The sequence below is a fragment of the Podarcis erhardii genome (genome assembly GCF_964252035.2).
Source record: "Podarcis erhardii genome assembly, chromosome: 7".
Taxonomy (NCBI): domain Eukaryota; kingdom Metazoa; phylum Chordata; class Lepidosauria; order Squamata; family Lacertidae; genus Podarcis; species Podarcis erhardii.
In genome coordinates this window covers 50071671-50092086 of record NC_138511.1, presented here as the reverse complement: position 1 = coordinate 50092086, position 20416 = coordinate 50071671, and the positions used below count along the sequence as shown (strand labels likewise).

At 41.8% G+C, this 20416-nt stretch overlaps 1 protein-coding gene across 3 annotated transcripts in view; it reads left to right on the top strand.

The window, feature by feature from the left end:
- Window positions 1–20416, top strand: part of ADAMTS18 (ADAM metallopeptidase with thrombospondin type 1 motif 18) — a 97522-nt gene that overhangs the window by 41164 nt on the left and 35942 nt on the right. For all 3 annotated transcript variants that reach the window (XM_081871913.1, XM_081871912.1, XM_081871911.1), the window contains exons 5-12: window positions 1–200; window positions 3721–3804; window positions 4326–4485; window positions 5453–5558; window positions 9076–9213; window positions 10297–10450; window positions 13650–13745; window positions 15023–15171. In XM_081871913.1, coding sequence (XP_081728039.1) covers window positions 1–200; window positions 3721–3804; window positions 4326–4485; window positions 5453–5558; window positions 9076–9213; window positions 10297–10450; window positions 13650–13745; window positions 15023–15171 — 1087 coding nt within the window. The remainder of the gene's footprint in view (window positions 201–3720; window positions 3805–4325; window positions 4486–5452; window positions 5559–9075; window positions 9214–10296; window positions 10451–13649; window positions 13746–15022; window positions 15172–20416) is intronic.

Genomic DNA, 20416 nt, shown 5'->3' with positions numbered 1-20416 from the left:
ACACACCTAAACCACCCACAGAGGACACATTCATCCTGTCTGATGAATATCGGAGCTTGGCAAGGCTGAAAAGATCTCCCATTAAAAGTCAGAAGAGTGGAAGTTTGAATGTTGAAACTCTAGTTGTGGCAGACAGGAAAATGCTGGAGAAGCATAGCAAGGAGAATGTGACTACGTACATCTTGACAGTCATGAACATGGTAAGAAAGGGTGGTGCAGCTGATGGATCCTTTTTTACAGTACAAGAAGCCCTCAACTTGCACTCACATTGGTTAGGCAGGTGGGGAAGTAAAATTAATAAATGGAGAGACAGGGAAACCTACTGCTCTCCATTTCTTTATCCCCGCCCCCCATCTGCACACTCAGTGTGCTTTTCTTGTTTACTGGGAAGGGAGCTGGAAGGGTTCTGACAGCACCCCAGAACCCTTGCAACACCTTCTCAAAGTCTGGTAAGCTTGACAGCGCCTTCTTTACCAGCCTCTGCCACCTCACTTACTGGAACCACTTACCACAATGTACATTTTGAGATGAGCTTCCTAGAAAATTGTCATTAGCTGGCAATGCTACAAGCATCTACTCAAGCTCCTTACATACAGGGGCCAGTGTTAGGGGCTGGCATGTTTGTATGTCTATTGAGCACCCACACCTTGGTACCAAGAGTCTCCTTGACCTGCTCATTCCCTTCACTGTTGCAACTTGCTTGTTCACTCTGGCCCCAAGAGTGGTGGTGGTGATGATGATAAGGAAGAACAGTAGATGCTGCTGCCTGCAGTGGGCACTATTCCAATAACCTGTCCTGTTAATGCAAGATTTCAGCAAGAGCAGTGGGATTTTTCACCCTCTGTGCACCCTGCACCACTCCCAGATTTGCTTCATGTCATGAAGCCTATGAACACAGGGGTAGTCAGATGACAAGGTAGAGATTGGGGATTTGGAGGTGCCCAGCCTGGGGGAAGGTGCTGGAGGATTGGAGTATAGTAATCAAGAACCTAGAGAAGAGTCTGACCTTAGGGAGGGCCAAAGTGGGGATCTGGACTGGGAGAAAGGGCCAAGCAGGTAGTCAGAAGAGCAACCCACCTCAATAATAATAATAATAATAATAATAATAATAATAATAATACCCCACATCCATCTGGCTGGGTTTCCACAGATACTCTGGGCGACTTACAGCACATAAAAAACAGTAAAACATTAGACATTAAGATGTTCCTGATACAGGGTTGCCTTCAGATGTCTTCTAAAAGTCAGATAGTTGTTTATTTCCTTCACATCTGATGGGAGGGCATTCCACAGGACAGTTGCCACTACTGAGAAGGCTCTTTGCCTGGTTCCCTGTAACTTTGCTTATTGCAGTGAGGGAACCAGCAGAAGACCCTTGGAGAAGGACCTCTTTCCAGGCTGAAGGATGGGGGAGGAGATGCTCCAGTTATACTGGGCTGAGGCCTTTTAGTTGTTTAGTTGTTTATTCTCTTGACATCTGATGGGAGGGCGTTCCACAGGGCAGTTGCCGCTACCGAGAAGGCTCTCTGCCTGGTTCCCTGTAACCTCACTTTTCACAATGAGGGAACTGCTAGAAGGCCTTCGGAGCTGAACCAAAGTAATCAGATACCCTGAACACAATATCACTGCTGTTGGAGAGGGCCTTGGTGCCTCCCATTAGTGGGAAGGGACAATCCATCTCAAGGGAAGCACCTAAGGATAGATTTGATAGTGAGGTGCCCCAGTTGTCTCTGTGGAGGTAACTGCCTGGCTTGAAGAGACCTTGTGAACTTTGTCTACTTACAGGTGTGACTGCTTGCTTGTCCAGTCCCAGGTCTGGGGGAAATGACAACACAAATAACTGTGTCCCCCTGCTCTTAAAAGGGGGAACTCAGGGTGTGTCAAGTGTTGGAACAATTTCTTTGTTTTTGCCTTGCCATGTATTGTAGAGCCCTACCATATCTTAGGAATCTGTAACCTTCAGTTCAACCTTTGTTGGGACCCTGTCCTATTTTTTGGAATAAAGTGTACAATCATAACACCGAAGCTGAGAGTCTGAGTTTTGAGTTGGCAGTTTAGGGGCTGTGTGGTGTTGGAGAAAGGGAGAGAACATTCTGTTGTGCAAGGAGAATTCCTTGCGCTGACAGAACGCTTGTCTTAGTGCTATGTTGAATACAACCCAATTATTCTAATTTTAATTGTAAACCAGTTTGGATGACTATTTTTGTGTTGGAAACGTGTGCACAAATGTTTTCCTTTTTCTTTTTTTTTTTTAAAAAACCCCAACATAAATGTGCACAAGTGCATAGATACAGTTGTGGGGGAGGGGCAATAATGGAGGGTGGCAGCAAGAAGGAGGGCGTTGAAACAAGGTAAACTTTCAGCAAATGGAGTATTCCCTCACCACCCTGCCAGTATTTTTTTGGTTTGGCTGTGCTGACTATACAACTTCCAGAGCACAGATGGAAATGAGAGAATCCTTGGCAGAGCTTTGGTTCAAAGCTGCCTGATGGTCTTGTGTAGCAAAGATAGAATGAAATATATGTATGGAGATGTGCTTTTCTTTCTTAAATCATTTCCTTTTTCACAGCAGTGCTTGGCCTGGTCCACGCATGGCTTTTGTACTTGCAAGAAGCTGTGTCATTTTAAATTAAAGAGCACAATGGACTCAAACCCAAGGCCTTGTTTGAGTGATTAAGCCTTGCTCCGGTGTGAGGAAGGAAATAAGGTTATGAACTTGCTCCTTCCTTCCCCTTCTGACCTCTCCCCTTGCTTATGCTAGCAAGAGCATTGCTCAGAAGTCTGAATGCCTCCTTCTTTGGAAATCAGTCCAGTCACCCTTCATTAATGAGGGACAGGGTACAGATGGTTGGATCTGAAGCTAAGGGCAGAGGGGAAGGATGTGAAGAAATACCACACTTGCTTTTTGTACTAGCTCATAGTTTGTTTCCAGGCACAAATCTTGCCCTATGAAGTTCTAACCAGGGTCACAACAGTACTTTTTCACCTGCACTTGCTTCTAATTCATTTCCAGACCTAATTCAAGTTTCTGGTGTTGACCTTTAAAGCCCTGACACCTGGGTATGGAATAGAACAGCTTCTCCCATAAGTAACCACCCAGTGGTGTTTAACTGCACCTTGTGATGTCATTAAATTGACACAATATGCTTAATGTTAATTTTCACTTCAAATGATGGGTTATGAAGCTGGCTTGTTTTGCCAAACCATAGTTAGCTGTGGTCACTGTTTAGGGGTTGAATGCAACACTAAAGTGTGGTTAATAGAAAACAGAAGTGAAAGCTTCCTTTTGCCTCCTTATGTGGCTGTGCCAGAGAAGGGGGGAAAGAGGGGGGCACATGACCTTGGGGCTTGCTGTGGCTCATTCAATGTTCAGATGTGACCATTGGTAAGCAACTGAGCTGTGAACCTGGAAGAACCCCAGTTCAAATTCTGGCACTGAATCATCAGGCTATTGTATTGAAGACATTGGGCTGTCACTGTCATTAATGTTTGTCTGCAAAAATGTTTAAGACTGATGATCCAATTAATTTCATGTTGTGAATTGCATAGAAATATTTCTTGAAGGATCATGTCTTTGTAAATTAATATGTCACCCAGCACAGCTTGGTGCTGTCTGCATTTAATATAGTACTTGTGAAGGGATGGATTAAAAACTTATTTTCCTTTTGCTTACTGCTTGTTATTTTCCTTTCTCTTTTGTTTGTGCTAACCTTCACATAGGTATCAAGTCTTTTTAAGGATGGCACAATTGGAAGTGACATCAATATTGTAGTTGTGAGCCTTCTTCTTCTGGAACAGGAACCCGTAAGTGATGTTTCATCAGACTCAGGGAGGATGTATACAAGCTCAATTCCGCAGAGGGAATTCCATAGGGGAATTCTCATGATGTTGTAAATTTGAACATGTGTCATTTTTGTACTACCAATGATTGAGGCTACAGTGTGCCCAGAAAGCAGGCACAGTGACAAGGCAGGCTTGTTGTCATCTCATTGCATCTCTCTCTGGCATGCACCCTCAGCTCAGCCCCACCACTCCTGCCTCACATTTGCTGAGTGACAACAGCAATCACCCACCCACTGTTTCCAGGTTCAGAGGAGAAGGAGATGCAGCTCACTGGCCTTGGAGCCAATCCCTTTGGAAAAGTCTCTTTCCCCATTCCTGGCCAACTGGGAATTTTGCTGCCCACCTAACCTGCCACCCAGGTCATACACCCCCTTTCTCCCTTGATCCGGCCCTGTAGATCTTTCCTCATAAGACTTTCATTGCCTTTGAAGAATTCTTCCTTTTTCAGTTGCTGGTAGTAGATTTTTTCCCCTTGTCTATAGGGTGGACTGATGATCAACCACCATGCAGACCAGTCATTAAACAGCTTTTGCCAGTGGCAGTCAGCTCTGGTTGGAAAGAATGGGAAGCGTCATGACCACGCCATCTTGCTTACTGGATTTGATATATGCTCCTGGAAGAATGAACCATGCGACACTTTAGGTATGGGCATATTCTATGGCAGCCTCCCCCAACGTTGTGTCATCCACATGTTTCCAGCTATGGGGCTGATGGACATGATGGATGCTCTGGGAGGGGTGGCTTCCTAGGCAGGAAACCATTTGCTAGGATATATTATAGGGTATCACGGCTGAGAAATGAACATATCTCATGTTGTAGTAGATGCAATCCAGCTGCAAAGTTGTGCCTGTTTTAAAAGCACTGAGAGTTCCAGAAAGTTAAGGAATCATTACAACAAGAAGATTTTAAAATAAACTGAAAACAATGAAATAAACTTGAGAGGAATAGCTTGGAATCAATAGCTATAAGGAATCAAAGGGGGCACATTGCCCAGGCTGTCGAAAAACCACATATGAGTTTCCCAATTTTAATGCCCTCCCCTCAACAACATACTTACCTTCATTGCTAATCCAGTCCCAAAGGCAGCCCAGCACAAATGAGTCAATTTGAAAGTTTATATGTCAGTCTTTCACAGCTTTCTACAGGATTATCTGATCTGCAGCATTTTGGACTCAGTGGTATTGAAATGAAGGAAAGGGTCTTCTGAAGGATGGGCACTGTGCCTGGGGAATCTTCAGTGTAGTCAGGTTGCTTCAGATTTTTGAAAATATCTCTGGCCAAGGGCACTCTCATTCTTTCTGGCTGACCTTCAGGAAAGAGCTGGCGCCCTTTTTCAGAATAGCTTTCCTAACTGACGGGACTGTTGTTGAGTCAGCAGAGAAAAGGAGCCTGTGTTAGTTTAGTAGGCTAACTGCTGCAGACAGAATGCATTTTTCTTGGATCGGGCCCAGCATTGCCATGTGCATGTGAGTTTGTCTTGTGCATTCTTCTACATGACAAAGCTTAAATGAGCACAAAATCTTCCTAACACAAACTATGTTCTGAATCTCTGTGATGTTATGCGGCAGAATAAAGATATAATGCCATTCAACCATCCTTTCCCTGGCAGGTTTTGCTCCAATCAGTGGAATGTGCAGTAAATACCGCAGTTGTACAATCAATGAGGACACGGGGCTTGGTTTGGCATTTACTATTGCCCATGAATCTGGACACAAGTAAGCTATTCCTCGTGAGTCTTTCCCTCCCTACAAGCTACTAAAAGACTGTTGTTATTATTATTACTAAATACACACACACACACTGCTTTGGCTGATATTTTATTATTATGTTTGATAGAAGATGATGACCTTGCTGATCCGGCAGTGTTCCATCATTACAGCTGTTATCTAATGCAGTGCTAAGTACCATCAGTGAAAGGATTTCTGCTTCCACAATGGGACTTTCCCCCCTCTTCTCCAACTATGCACATCCCATGCCCTCCCCAAACCTGCTCTAGAGTGTTGGGGAAAACTTCAAAAGAGATTTAGGGCAGATTTCATAGTGCAGCTGATCCTTAGTGGGATTTACAATCTGTGCTGATCAGCTGACTGGGACCTACAGAAAGCCCTTGTAGAGGAAGATCTTTTCCATCATGGGCCTGAATTTAAACTGGCAACTCCAAAGGTAGAGCTGGGAGCAATTAGCTTTTTTTTTTTAATGCTAAAAATTCTTCAGCATTTCAGTGTAAATTTATTTTAATAAATAGTTTTGTATGTAATTTTGACTGATGCACATATTTTTGCAAACATCTCCAAATATAAGGCATTTTTGTATGGTATTTTCATTAGTTTTAATAAATATTTTTGCCTAAGATATGCATTTTTTGTAAATTATTTGGCAATTAGATAACTGCATCACAAAATTTAGAGAATTGTGAATCTCAAAGGATATCTATGTTTCAGTTCTCACACTGTTTCAGAAAGTTCAGCTTTGAGAGATTCACCTTTAAAAGTGAAGTGAATTAAATTTCTCCACCATCCCTAGCCTAAACCTACTGGAGGGTTCGGGATCTGAGGTTTTGGATGATTTAGTTACATTTGCATTTTAATCAACTATTTTACATTTGATCTTTAAAATCAACTATTTGCTACCTGAACTTTTGAGATGAGGGATTGATGAATGCTGCACTTAAATATATATATATATGAATGCTTGCTATGACATTGTGTTCCCAAGGTATCAGTTGCAGGCTAACCGTGACTTTGAGCACGGAGGCAGAATTAAATCCAGAATTTCTTTTGTTCAGGAATCTGTATGAAAACACATCCTGCACAGAAGCTCCTCATTGTTGGCTTGACAGTTCCATTCAGCTTGTCCCCTTTTGTCAATGGGCATGCTGCTGTCATCCCATTCACTTGCTCCATGGATCTCTGATTCTGCATGACTGCTTGGAGCTATTCAGTTCTCATTGTGTAAATATACTGTAGAGCATTGACTGTGACCTCATGGCTATATGAGTGGTCCTTTTGCAGGTCCATCTGAAAGGAAATGAGGAATTAAAGGCTAATCCTAAACCTAGTGGCAACTTTGTCAGGGATTTCACTGGGGGGAAACAAATATCTGATGGAATTTAGAACTATATATTTCAGGCTATGTATAGATGTACACAATTGCGTTGGTGGGATTGAGAAGGAAGCACACTGTTAGAGGTTCATACCAATAGCCTTCTTCCTAGGATCAGGTTCCCCTGTTGGAAAAGTCTGTTTTGCTCATCACTGATTGGCTGGATGTTATGTCAGCCATGAAGAAATGTTACACCTCTTCTCAGAGCAGTACAACACATAGCACAGATTGGCTTGTCTTTCTATCCGTCATGAAATCTCCTTTCTCCCCAGCATAGGTGCCATCTCACACTGAAGATTGTGGGTGACTGCAGCAAAGGGCTTCAACTTTGACCATTGACTTTGTGGGGACATAGAGGGAAATGTGGGCGGAGCCAGAAGCAAAAGCAAGTAGAGCAACAGATAGGAACACAGAAGCTTATACTGAGTCACACCATTGGTCTCTTTAGCCAAGTATTGTCAACCTTGACTGGCAGTGGTGCTCCACAGTTTCAGACAGGGGCCCCTCCCAGACCTGTCTGGAGATGCTGGGGATTTTCTGCATGCAAGGCAGATGCACTACCAGTGATCTTCATCTCTTCCTTTGTACATACCAGACATGCAAAAGTCAGAGGTTTCTATGCCCATCTACCATGCAAACATATTCCTACCAAGCAAAAGCACTCAAGGAGAGTACAGAACAGGGCTGGTGAGGGGTATGACCTGGGAAGAGAGAAAGAGACAGGCCGGGGAGGGGCCTGGGGAGAGTTCTAGGAGCCAGACAAAGCTATAATTTCTCCTGAGGTTCCTGGCTTCTGCTGCATTGGAATTAACTCCTTAAGAGAATGCTGCTGAGATGCTCTCTTGTAGAAGCCCTACAGAAATTAAATAGGAGCAGTGCAAGAGGACACCTACAACATTGACTGTGCCCAGAGAAAATAAGTAGATAAAGCTGGGTAATAAGCGCACATTTTTGCATCTTACTTTCTTCTTCTATTTATCATTAAGTAATATAGATCATTTGCCATTCCCTTTAGGGGTTGTTTCTTCTTCTTCTTCTTCTTCTTCTTCTTCTTCTTCTTCTTCTTCTTCTTCTTCTTCTTCTTCTTCTAACCTTCCTTTTTCAGCTTGGCATATGAATGCTGATATCCGGACAGGAAGGATTTATGAAATGCCTTCCAAAAAAAGTATCTTGGAAAGACTGCAATTCTTTCATTTGGCAATAACTGCTAGAAATTTCTTCCATTGTCATTTGTCCAAGCGTGTGCCTTTTCAGCTGTATAATATAGGAAATTGGCAGCAATGGCCTTCGGATGCCTAGAGGCAGATGATCCTTAGAAGTGTTGCCTAATGATCCTATTAGCAGTCAGATAGTAATTATAGATGGGAGGGAACGTTTCAAACAATTATAGGATTTTTTGTCAAATAAATCATTTAAAGTTTGATGGAACTTCCTTCCCTACAAAATGAAGGATACCACAGCTTAGCTCACGTTTAATTACAAAGAGGCTTTAAAGCTGGAAATCTGGAGGAAACTAGACCTGACCGTTAAACTTCCACAACTTGAACATAAAGTCACATAAAAAGATACAACCGGTGCTTGATTCAAACACCACTTTTGCTTTTTAAATCAGATCCCATTTCCCCGTTTTGCATATATGGGCTGGTTTTGTGTTTAAAGATATGGGATTGGAACCCAAGGCTCCCTTTCTCTGACATATGGAGTCTTCTCCCCTCATAGAAGGAGACTTTCCATCAGATAGAGTCATTCCATCAGATGAAGACTCCTGCTTTCATTGACCCTTTAGAACCAACCTGTTCTACTTTTGGTTTCATACCTAGTTTGGCCCTTTGTGAAATGATGATTGACACATCTACAATCAAAGGTTTACAGGCCCTTTATCATTTTGGTTGTCCTCCTCTGCATACATTCCAGCTTATAAACCAACCAACTAACCAACCAAACCAACCAACCAACCAACCAACCAACCAATTGCATTCTGTATCAATTGCCATTTCCAAGTGCTTACCCATGTGGAACACTCATGAAATAGTCTAATAATTTGCATTACCACAACATTGCCATATCATTTGTCCTTACACATTGTGAAGGCCTCTGCTTTTGTTTTTGTTTTATATTGGAACTTTCTAGTTTTGGCATGATTCATGATGGAGAAGGGAATCCTTGCAGAAAAGCCGAAGGTAACATTATGTCTCCCACCCTCACGGGAAACAATGGAGTGTTTTCGTGGTCGGTATGCAGCCGGCAGTATCTCAACAAATTTCTCAGGTAGGCTTCAGCTTGGAAGGGCATCTTTTTGATTTCTGATCCTGAGGAAGATAGCCTTGAAAAGTAAAACCCTACTGGAGCATAGTGAATCAAGTGACTAACATCACATTGAGCAGGATACTGGGGTCACACCTACTAGCTGAATGTCCCAGTTGGTCGTATTCCTTACTGACATGGGCATAGCCCGGGGGGGCAGGGAGCAGCTGTCCCCCAATCAATAAAACAATAAAAATCAATACAAATCTGAGGTTCTGTCCCCCAACAAAAGCCTGCCCCCTTAATAAAAGCCTGCAGCCTAACAAAAATCCTGGCTACATGCCAGTGGTGGGTGGGGCCAGTTTTGTACAGTAAGCTAGTTTCTACATAAACTCACATGTTGTTCAGCCAAGCAAGCAAAAGGCATTAAATTAAATTATTAAATTAAATTAACACGGACACTTATTTAGACAGGAATAATGAAATGTTTAAAAGTAAGTGGGATTTGCAAGTCTGTTGGAGTACATTATGGTATATTCTGCTCCCCCCCCCCCCCGTGAAAGTATTTGTTAAAACTCAACAATATATTGCTGTACTCATGATGCAATATACTGCCCTCGCCACACAGTATCCTCTCTCTCTTTTCTTTCTTCTTTTAATTTCTGTATCCCCCCTTTTCTTATAATTTTAAAACTTCAATCAAAATTATATGGAAAAATAAAGTAATATTTAGATACATATTCTTAGAGACTTAAATAAAATATAATAAAACCAGACTAATACAGAAACAGACCAGAAAAGAATTATGGGTGAAAACATGTGGACGTAATTTGAGCTAGAAATAATTAAGTCCCTTGATCTCCTTATCTAAGTCTCCCATTTCACTTACTGTGTTGTTGCAATTGAATTGCTTTATTGTATTTTTAATTGCAAATATTTCTATTTTAATGTTTTAGTGGGACTGTCATTTTGTGAATTTTAATGATGGATCTCCATATTTTAATTATTATTTTTTAATTCTCTTGTAAACTGCTTAGACCACCACATGTGATAAAAAGACCCTAAGCAAATGTATTCTTAACAGATGCTTTCCTTCCTTCCCTTCAGTACTGCTCAAGCAGCTTGCCTGATAGATGAACCCAAACAAGCCGGACAATACAAATACCCTGATAAGCTCCCAGGACAGATCTATGATGCTGACACCCAGTGCAAATGGCAATTTGGAGCAAAAGCAAAACTCTGCAATCTGAGTTTTGTAAAGGTACGAGATTCGCATCTTTCAGACAGACGTTAGAACTTGCACTGAGGAATAGCAATGAATTATAAATGGGAAGATTATGAATGAGTGGAGGGGTTCCAATGAGCTCCAGGGTCTGCACTGTTTCTAAATCTTAAATAATTTGGCAAAGCCATTGCTTGCTTTGAAGGTGTTGGCTTGGATGGAAGTCAAGGTGGTCCAGCATAGCTGCAGGGGGAGATTGTGCTTACAGGATGCAGAATCTAATTGCAATGAAGGGGGGGATAGAGGCGCAGGGGATGCCCAAGCTTCACTGTGCTTTTAAGAATATTTTAGTGTGATTTCTTGCCTAAGATGGAACTAGGCCGATCAGTTTTTTAAGCAGCGCATAGTTGTAGCAGAAAAAGGGATGTTACAGATATGCTTGCAAACTGCATAGCGCAATCCAGGTCTAAAATGGCATTACCTGTAGTAGTGATGCTACTATTGCTACTAGAAGTGATAATAATTACATTTGTAAAGCACTTTCAAGTCTAGAAAGCTCTTCCCATGCAATAGCTAGATGACAAAAGAAAGTACTTTTCCATGCAGTGCATAAACTATGGCATTCACTCCTGCAAGAGATAGTCACCTACTAGGATGGTTTTAAAAGAGGATTAGACAAATTTGTGGGAGATAAGGCTATTGGGGCTCCTAGCCACAATGGTTATGTTCAAGCTCCATTGTTGTAGGCACTATGCTTCTGAATACAGTGGTACCTTGGGTTATGAACTTAATTTGCTCTGGAGGTCCATTCTTAACCAGAAACCGTTCTCACCACTTTAGCTAATGGGGCATCCCGCTGCTGCCACGTCACTGGTGCACGATTTCTGTTCTCATCCTGGGGCAAAGTTCTCAACCTGAGGTACTACTTCCGGGTTAGCGGAGTTTGTAACTCAAAGTGTTTGTAACCTGAAGCATTTGTAACCTGAGGTACCACTGTACCAGTTTCTGGCAGAGCTTGGTCAAGCTCACCTCCTGCTTTTGGGCTTCCCATAGGCATGGTCAGCTGCTGTGAGAACAGGATGCTGGACCAGATGGGCCATTGGCCTGATCCATCAAAGCTTTTATGTTCTCATTCTTGCAAGAACCCTATATCAAAGATTGGGGACTGAGGGTGTGAGAGTGGGGCTTTGTCTCAAGGCCATTTAGTGATTTCATGGCAGAGATGGAATTTGAATCAGGACATTCCTGATTCACAACTCAGTTTTTAGCCATTATGCTACTCCCATGCTTAGGTTTGAATTCTCATCTAATTGATAAAGAAATCAATAAGATGCAAAAACCTTTAATTAAGCACAACTTCATTAAATTGATTATACATATTATACATTAATATTATACACGAGCATGAGTTTGACCAAACTGCGGGAGGCAGGAGTGCCTGGCGTGCTCTGGTCCATGGGGTCACGAAGAGCCGGACATGACTAAGCGACTAAACAACAACAACAACAACAACATTCATATACTTGGGTTTAGGAAAAAAGAGTTAAAAACTAGTTATGAGCAGAGTGGAAAAGTTGCAGCCTCTTATTGCACCAGGATTCCAACATCTCTTTAGTTCCAGTTTAATTTTCTGTAAATCCATATTTAGTTTTCCCTTGAAAGAATTTCAAAAAAATATACCTCTGGATTCTGATCTTAAAACCCATTCCACTATTTCAAGTTACTGTTTGGAAAACATGCTTGAAACAAGCAACGTCTGGTGTGCAATTCTTGTTGAGGCAGATTCTAGAGCCAAGAGGCCATGGCAGTCATCAAGTACCGCTTGTGACACCTGTAAGCAAAGTTATACGTATATAAGATAGCATCATGACAATTCACAAATTAATTATCGGCAGTAACACGATATTGCTGGTTTTCCTATGCTAACACTGGTTGTTAGAGATTTAAAACCTTGGTCTCAGTTGATTACTAAATGAATAGAATCAAATCAAATCTAACAGCTGACACAGGCACTGAGAGGTGACCAGCAGGAGGTGGGAAAAGGAAGGCAATAAGAGCATACTAGGCAAAGTCAAAGACTGATATGAAAGAGTAAATGCATCTATGAAAGGAGAGGAAAAGAACACAGGATGCCAGGGGGTGGGGAGAGGCGTACAGTTTCATGCTTTTAGACAGAGTGGAGGAAATGGAGTGATAAAAGAGAGCTAGAGAAGAGGAGCATGCAGTATTTGAGGCAAGCCACAACAAGACGTAGGGGACAGAGTTTTGGCAGCTATAATGGGGAGGAAGGGGTGGATCTTGTTAATTTCAAGGAGGGAGAAGCAGAAGTCTTTGCTGCAGCTTGAATTGTTAAGAGGCAGGGTGGGCAAAGGACAGGGTATGGAATCCAAAATAACCATGAGGGGATTTGTTTAGGAAACAAGTTGGATAGTAATGTTGATGAAAGAGAAGCAGCAGATCAATAATAATATGAGTCAAGCATGCATTTGGATCAGACTGGTGCACAAGTTGGGAAAAGCTTTTCGGGAGAGCATAAGAATAGCCTGTTGGATCAGACCAATGACCCATCCAGTCCAGCATTCTGTTCTCATAGTGGCCAACAAGATGTGTATAGGAAGCACAAAAACAAGACCTAAGCATGAGAGCACCACTGGAACTTTCCAGACTAGAGCTTTCCAAATGAAGGGGTCCCATTCTTATACCCCAGTAGCAGAGTAGGTGTTTTTCCCTCAAGGCCTTCTGCCCCCAAATCATACCTTGATGGCACTACTGTAGAGGAGGAAAAGTTGGGAAAGTAAGTTAGTATGCAATACAGGTTGGTTCACATAACCTTAGTGACAGCAGCAGCATGGGAAGACTTGAAGTTGACTAAATGAGTTATCACAGATCTAAGACTACAGAAAGAACCTGTGTCAATTACAATGCATTTCTAAGCAGACAGTTCAAAGAAAATGGACACAAATGATGATGTGTTGGGGGGGGGGTAAGAGTCATCTGCATGTATGTGTGAATATTCTAGATTTTTCAAAGATTTGATTTTGTTGATTTTATTGGGCTTTTTGGTTATCTGCTGTTAACATTGAATGGAGAAAAATGAAATGAAACTGTAATAACAAGACAGTACACAGGCACCTATATAAATCTCAGGCCTCTCATTCACATCAGAATAGACAAGTTGGATTTTTCCAGTCAGGAAAGACTAAGATTAATGGGAGTGTCTTCTTCTTATAAATTTCAGGATATATGTAAATCACTGTGGTGCCATAAAGTAGGCCATCGATGTGAGACAAAGTTTATGCCAGCCGCAGAAGGAACACCCTGTGGGATAGGCATGGTAAGTTGCTAAGGCTGCAAAAGTGGGGGAAGGGCCAAAGCTCAGTGGTAGAGAACCTGCTTTGCATGCAGAAGGTCCCACCCCAGAATTTCCAAGCAGAGCCAGAGGAGATCCTTCTCTGAAACCCTGGAGATCCGATGCCAGTCAATATAGACAGTACTGAGGCTGACCAACCAATTTAGCACGAGGCAGCTTCCTATGTTCTGAAAAGGCATATGCACATAAAATCCACTGTGTATTGTCCTCAACAGTGTTATAAACATCCCAGATGAGATCTAGGAATGGCACACACATTCTGCATCTAGGCACATTGAATTGTATGTGTGTGCCCACCCTAATGTATTATTATACCCAGTGATGGCTGGTACCCATTGCCACTGGTAGGGCAGAAAGCTGGGAGCCCAAATTGTAGCTGGAGCCAGAGCCAATGACAGGCAGAGTCAACTAATTCTAGCTTCGTTCCTATCCTCCTCCTTCCTGAATTCTACAACAGGCAACACTGAGATTAAGGAGGAGGAAGTTGACAGCCAGAACCACCTCCTGGACTGATTTTAAGAAAGGAAGCAGGTGAGGGCTGGCTGAGGACAGACTGAGGCTGATGGAGCAATTATTTTAAATTTCTATATTGCCCTTCATCTGAGGATCACAGGCCAATTTACTGTGCCTCATTCTCCCAAAGCAGGGGTTGGCAAGGTTTACCAGCCATGGGCTGGATCACTCCCACCAAGATCGTCCATGGGCCGGATTGGCACAGCATGACGCCGGAAATCACGTCTGCGCATGCCTGCGGCGCTCAGAATTGCTTCTTTGCATGCCCAGATGCTGAAAATTACACCTGTGCAGAAGTGAGTTTCGGCATCTGGACATGTGCAGACGCGATTTCCGGTGAGTCCCTGCGCCATGCTGTGCCGGTTTAGCGCAGCGCGTGAGGGACTCACCAAGTGGGCGGCTCGGTTCAGGGGTGGCTCATGGGCCGGTAAAATGGTCTTTGTGGGCACATCTTACCCATGGGCCATATGTGCCGACCCCTGTCCCAAAGGAACCAACCTCCTTTGGTTATAGCTCACCTGGGACTGTTTTGACCTTAAAGGTAGGACAGGGACAATGGTTGGGAAGGGAAGGGAAGTTCCCCCATTTTCTTGCCACCTACTCTTTGCCTTAGCTTCCTTTGCACTCTAGTGGTTCATAACTGATTATAACTGGTTCTTTTTTCAACCTTACCCAGCCATCCTGGTAGACACTGACAAAGCATTGGTTTTCTACATTATCTCCTACAGTGGTGTCGAAGAGGTCAATGTGTACAATATGGAGACCATGGTCCCAAGCCTGTTAATGGCCAGTGGTCTGTGTGGTCTGAGTGGTCCAGTTGCTCTCGGACCTGTGGGGGTGGAGTCACGTACCAAGAGAGACACTGCAATAATCCAAAGTAAGACATTGATATGAAAAGGTATTATTTTTTATCATTATTTGTATCCTAACAAGATAGGTGGCAAAGTAAATATTTGTGTTCAGTTTACACACCTACACACCTCTTTATGATGTTTATGGGCTGGATTCAACCAAATCTGAATGTTTTGAATGTTCAAATGTTTAAAGAGCATAGGGTAAGGAAGAGTAGGGTCTCACCAATCATGGGAGGCTCAGGAACATAGGAAATTGATTTATATGAAACCCAGACTGTTTGTCTCTCTAGTTCAGTATTCCCATACTGACTGGCAGTGGCTCTCCACAGTTTCAGAGAGTGGTCCTTCCCTACCTGGAGACATCATTTGATTTACCACTGAGCTATGGCCTTCCCCAAAGGTATTAGGTTGAAAACATAGAATCCCCCATCAGACCTTTCCAGTAAACATGGGAAATTGCGGGTGAAGGGGGTGGTGCACATTTATAACACCTGACATCTGGAGGACCACAGATTCCTTCACATCAATTCCTTAGCAAAAGAATGTCAAGTGATCCATTATTTTAAAAAAATGACACAGCCTCACAAGATAATTCTGAAGGTACCATATCTCTTAACTGTGGAGTCTCAACTAAATTGAGTGTGTGACATATTTCATTCAGAGCTGAATGCCATTTCTCATGCTGCATCAGCTATGTATGGAGAGGATTGCAGTAGATTACTTTTCATTTATGCATTATGAGGGTTCTGGTATGAGCACCTGCTCCAATGTCTGATGTTGGTTGATCCCTCTTTCTAGTGATAATTCACCTAGAGCTGAAAGAAGTAGATCTTAAACCCTATCAGGATTATGGCATGTCCAGACAACTCTAATTTTGGCTAGTTAGTTATTTGTTTGCATGTTACACATATTCAGCTTTCTCTTCAAATTAGGCTTGCAGCCAGGCAATATAGAGGATGATATAAAGCTAAGATCTGCTTAGTTTTAGCTCTAGGATTGTAGGGCAGTTCTCACAACATATCCCCTACAATGTGCAAGTAGGGCCTAGAGAGAAGGAAGATCACCCCTGCAGTCCCATTGTTGATCTCTGCATAGTGTAAGCTTGTTCAGGCATTACACTTACACAGGTACAAGCTGTATGTATAACTGTGAAAGAGTGTACTCACATTGATTTGTACAGCTACACATAAACATAGTGCACTCATTGAATGTTACATGTGAATAGCAGTACGAGTATATAGCTCAACTATTTGTGTACACAAGTACACAGATTACACAGTCAATAAATGCAATGTGTGAACATACGTTAGCACAGGCTTCCTCAACCTCGGCCCTCCAGATGTTTTGAAACTACAGTTCCCATCATCCCTGACCACTAGTCCTGCTAGCTAGGGATCATGGGAGTTGTAGGCCAAAAACATCTAGAGGGCCGAGGTTGAGGAAGCCTGTGTTAAAACATGCCACATGTTCAGAACACTGCATTCTGCAAGATCACTGATCAAACATTTTGCAGGATTTCTGAGCATGCAGACAATCAAAACATGGTGTCTGGGGGACAGGGACACTGGATTCAGTCTGATTTCCTCCCTCCACATGTAGATCATACATAGATAAGTTATATGACCAGTGGACCCCTGCCATGGAATTATTGTGAAAAGCCAAATTCATGGTGGAGATATTTGTTGTGGACATAAAACTTCAGTATTATATTGAATGGTTGGAGCTCAACCTCCTAATCATAAAATGAATATGAAGTGCATCAAGCTTCTGAAGTCAAATGCCATTGAGAGATAGAATCATCACTCCATTGAGTTATGGTGGTGGCAGAAAATTAATATTGTTATATACTTGGTAGGAACCTTTTAATCTTTTTTTGTGCCATAATGATTCATTAGCATTCGTGGAAGGCTTACCTGGCACCTTTGTTACTTATCTTTAGGTGCCAGGCAAAAATATTCCTATTATCTCAGGCCTTTGGCTAATTAAAGTATCTATGGACTTTTAAACTGTAAGCAGAGGAAGGGGGTATTGTTTTTGTTTGTTACTATGTTATGTCTTTTTGTGTTTCTATATTGTAAACTGCTCTATGATCCTCGGATGAAGGGTGGTATGAAAAAGTCCAAATAAATAAATACATACATAAATAAATCTCATTATTCTGTTTTGTCCAATTAGTACATACGATGGAGTTCATTGCATGTACAGTCAGACAATCCTAGTTCCATTTATTCCTACCACATGGTGACCACATGGCTCCTATTGTGGGGCTGTTGTCTGAGCCTACCATTTCTCATAACCTTTTGTGTTTAAAGTTATGATTCTAGCTTCCCCCACCCCTGGCATAATCAGCAATTTTATCATTATAATGTACAATATAAATGGAATGTGTTGAGCTTGTAAGAAAATTGGCCCTGGTATTCTGAACATCTCATGGCATTAGATACGACCTTACAGCACCAAACACCTTTGGAGGTCATCCACAGTACAACAGAACTATGCAGATTTGCTAAAATCATTATGTTTGTACAAGCTGCTGTAGTGCAAATTCGTGGATCTGTTTCCCATACATCACAACATTTTACAATCGAGATATTTTTCTCTGAGAAAGAAATAGATTACATAATTTAATAGCTTGGCTGTAAAGAACATGACGAGAACCCTGGAGACAAAAGTTCATAGTAACTCATATATGTAGGATTGAGTCTTACCTGCTGCATAATAGTGTATTGTTCACAAAAATATTAGAATGCAATTTTAGATGTGCTTGTACTTTTTATAAAAAAATCTACCAAAGCAACAAAATAGCTTCAACATATGTACTTTTTATTTGCTGCATGTTGTAGCTTGATGAGTGATCAGGAGGGCTGCAAATGAAATTGGAGTGTACAACTAAAAACAGTAATTAGTCTAATACTGGAGGGATGGTGCAAGCATGGAATTCCATAAACCTTTGACTCTATACAGAAAATATAGAGCTTTAATAGCCCAGGCATGACCATGCTTACTTTGAAGAGGTGTGACTTTAATAGACCATAAGAATGTAAGCAGGGGCCTAGCGGGTGAAACCAAAGGCCCATCTAGTCTAGCATCTTGTTTCACACAGACTCCAGCCAAAAGCTTCTAGCAAGTTCTCAAGCAATGCAACACAATAGCAATAGACTCCCCAATGTCTCTTTCCCTCCCCACACCATCAACTGGTATTCATAGATTTACTGATTGTGAACCTGGAGGAGGCTCCATTCACCTCTTGGAACTAAGAGGCACTGACAGATCTGTGCCCCTCTTTAGTTGTTAAAGTCCCATTTGAAGCCATCCTAAGTATAGGATGGCTTCAAATGGGACTTTAATAAATACACAGAATTTAACAAATTCTACACAGAATTTAGTCCCAATTAATTCAGTTGTGCTTGCTCCCAGCTAAATGTACGTAGGACTGCAGCCTAAGCTCCTATCTTGTTTATTAATTCAACTTACATTATTTCTAACATTTATATCCCGCCTTTCCAATGAGAAGATCAAAGTGGCACCCCTTTCCCCATTTTGTTTTCACAACAACACTGTGATATAGTTAGACATGAAAACCATGACTGGTCCAAGTTCACTCAACGAGCTTCATGGCTTAGTAGGGGTCCCTGGTTACTAGTCCAATAGTGTAACCATGGGAGCCACCTCCTAAGGGCCATGATCCCTTCACCCACCCACCCAATAAAATGTTTGAGAGGCCATCAAAAGTTGATAGGCATGTGCTGTATCTTGTGTTCGATTATGTGAGGTGGGGCTTACCTGCCCCCTCCACCATATTTTATTCAAGTTAGCACCCTTGACTCTAACCATTATGCTACACTGATAATTATAAACTCCAAAAAATAAATGTTTCTGACTTCAGAATGTGAGCAGGTTGTAGTAAAAGCAAGACAGTCTGGTGGCATCTTAAAGGTTTGCAAATTTATTGCACCATAAAGTTTTAACAGATTTATTGCAGCATAAAGATTACTAGGACCTATTTGAATCTGATCAAGTGGGCACTGGACCATGAATATGCAGTATATACCATGAACAATCTGCTAGATGAAGATGCTTACTATTGCACAGTCTCAGATTCATAAAGAGGCTGTTTGGGGGGTGGGATCGGGGGTTGCAAGAATTTAGGCCAGAACCAAGAACTTCACATTTAATAAAAAATTAGACCCAATGTTAATCAATTGCCAGTGGTTGCAAGAGAATATTCTGAATCAGAATTCTAGCTTTCAAGGCACACAAACCATGGAAACATGTTCCAGCTTGTTTTGTAATAATACAAGAATTAGAATGCTAAGTCTGAGCAGAGGATATATATATATATATATATATATATATATATATATCTCACTCACACCTGGATTTCTGTCCAACATATGTTAACAATTTCCCCCCATGATGGATTCAACTGAATAGGATATTAAGAGATATGTATTTCTAATACCTCAAAATAGGGCCTCTGTTCTGTTGTATGTAACTGACTTAACATTCAGTGGTAACTATCTATACAGGGATTTGAGCACCACTGTTGAGTAAATATGGTGGGTTAATTTGGAAACATTTCTCCTTGTCATGTACCAGGGCAATTTAATATAATGTAAGGGGTCCTGTATCAGGTCAACCAAGATTAGCCCAGGGCTGACTATATGTCATGTGTGTATTTAGAATACATGCTTGGGTGGCTGATGACATTTGAAGACAAAAAAAAAAAACTGGAACAAAATTGATCTTGCTTGCTCAATGAATGCATTGCGTAATCAGACCTGTGGGAGAACCTTCTTTAGGTCAGTCGAGGAAAAGTTGCATGATGCGTAGAAGTTCAGTGACCAGTGGAGCCAAATTATTTCTGGCCAATTACAGCTGCATAATAACCGTTATTTTATTTTATTTTATTTTATATTTTATATTATTTTAAAATGTCTTAGTTTTCCAGCTATGCCTTGTAGTCATGTGTATGCGTTTCAGTAATATTCAGAGGTATGGGTGTTACACCTGAAGAGAGAAAGTATAAATCATCCCTCCCTGTGTATTGTGATCTTGGTAACAATCACCCAACACCTGTAATGTGTTTGAGTTACACTCGAGATACAGCTGCATGCTGCATATCCTGGTCTCCCCACACACTTGTCCCTGACTCCCTCAGTAAGCTAAGGTGTCCAACAAGCCAGGAGGCTAGCACATTGACTCTGCCGTAGGTAAAGGTACCCCTGACCAACAGGTCCAGTCATGACCGACTCTGGGGTTGCGCGC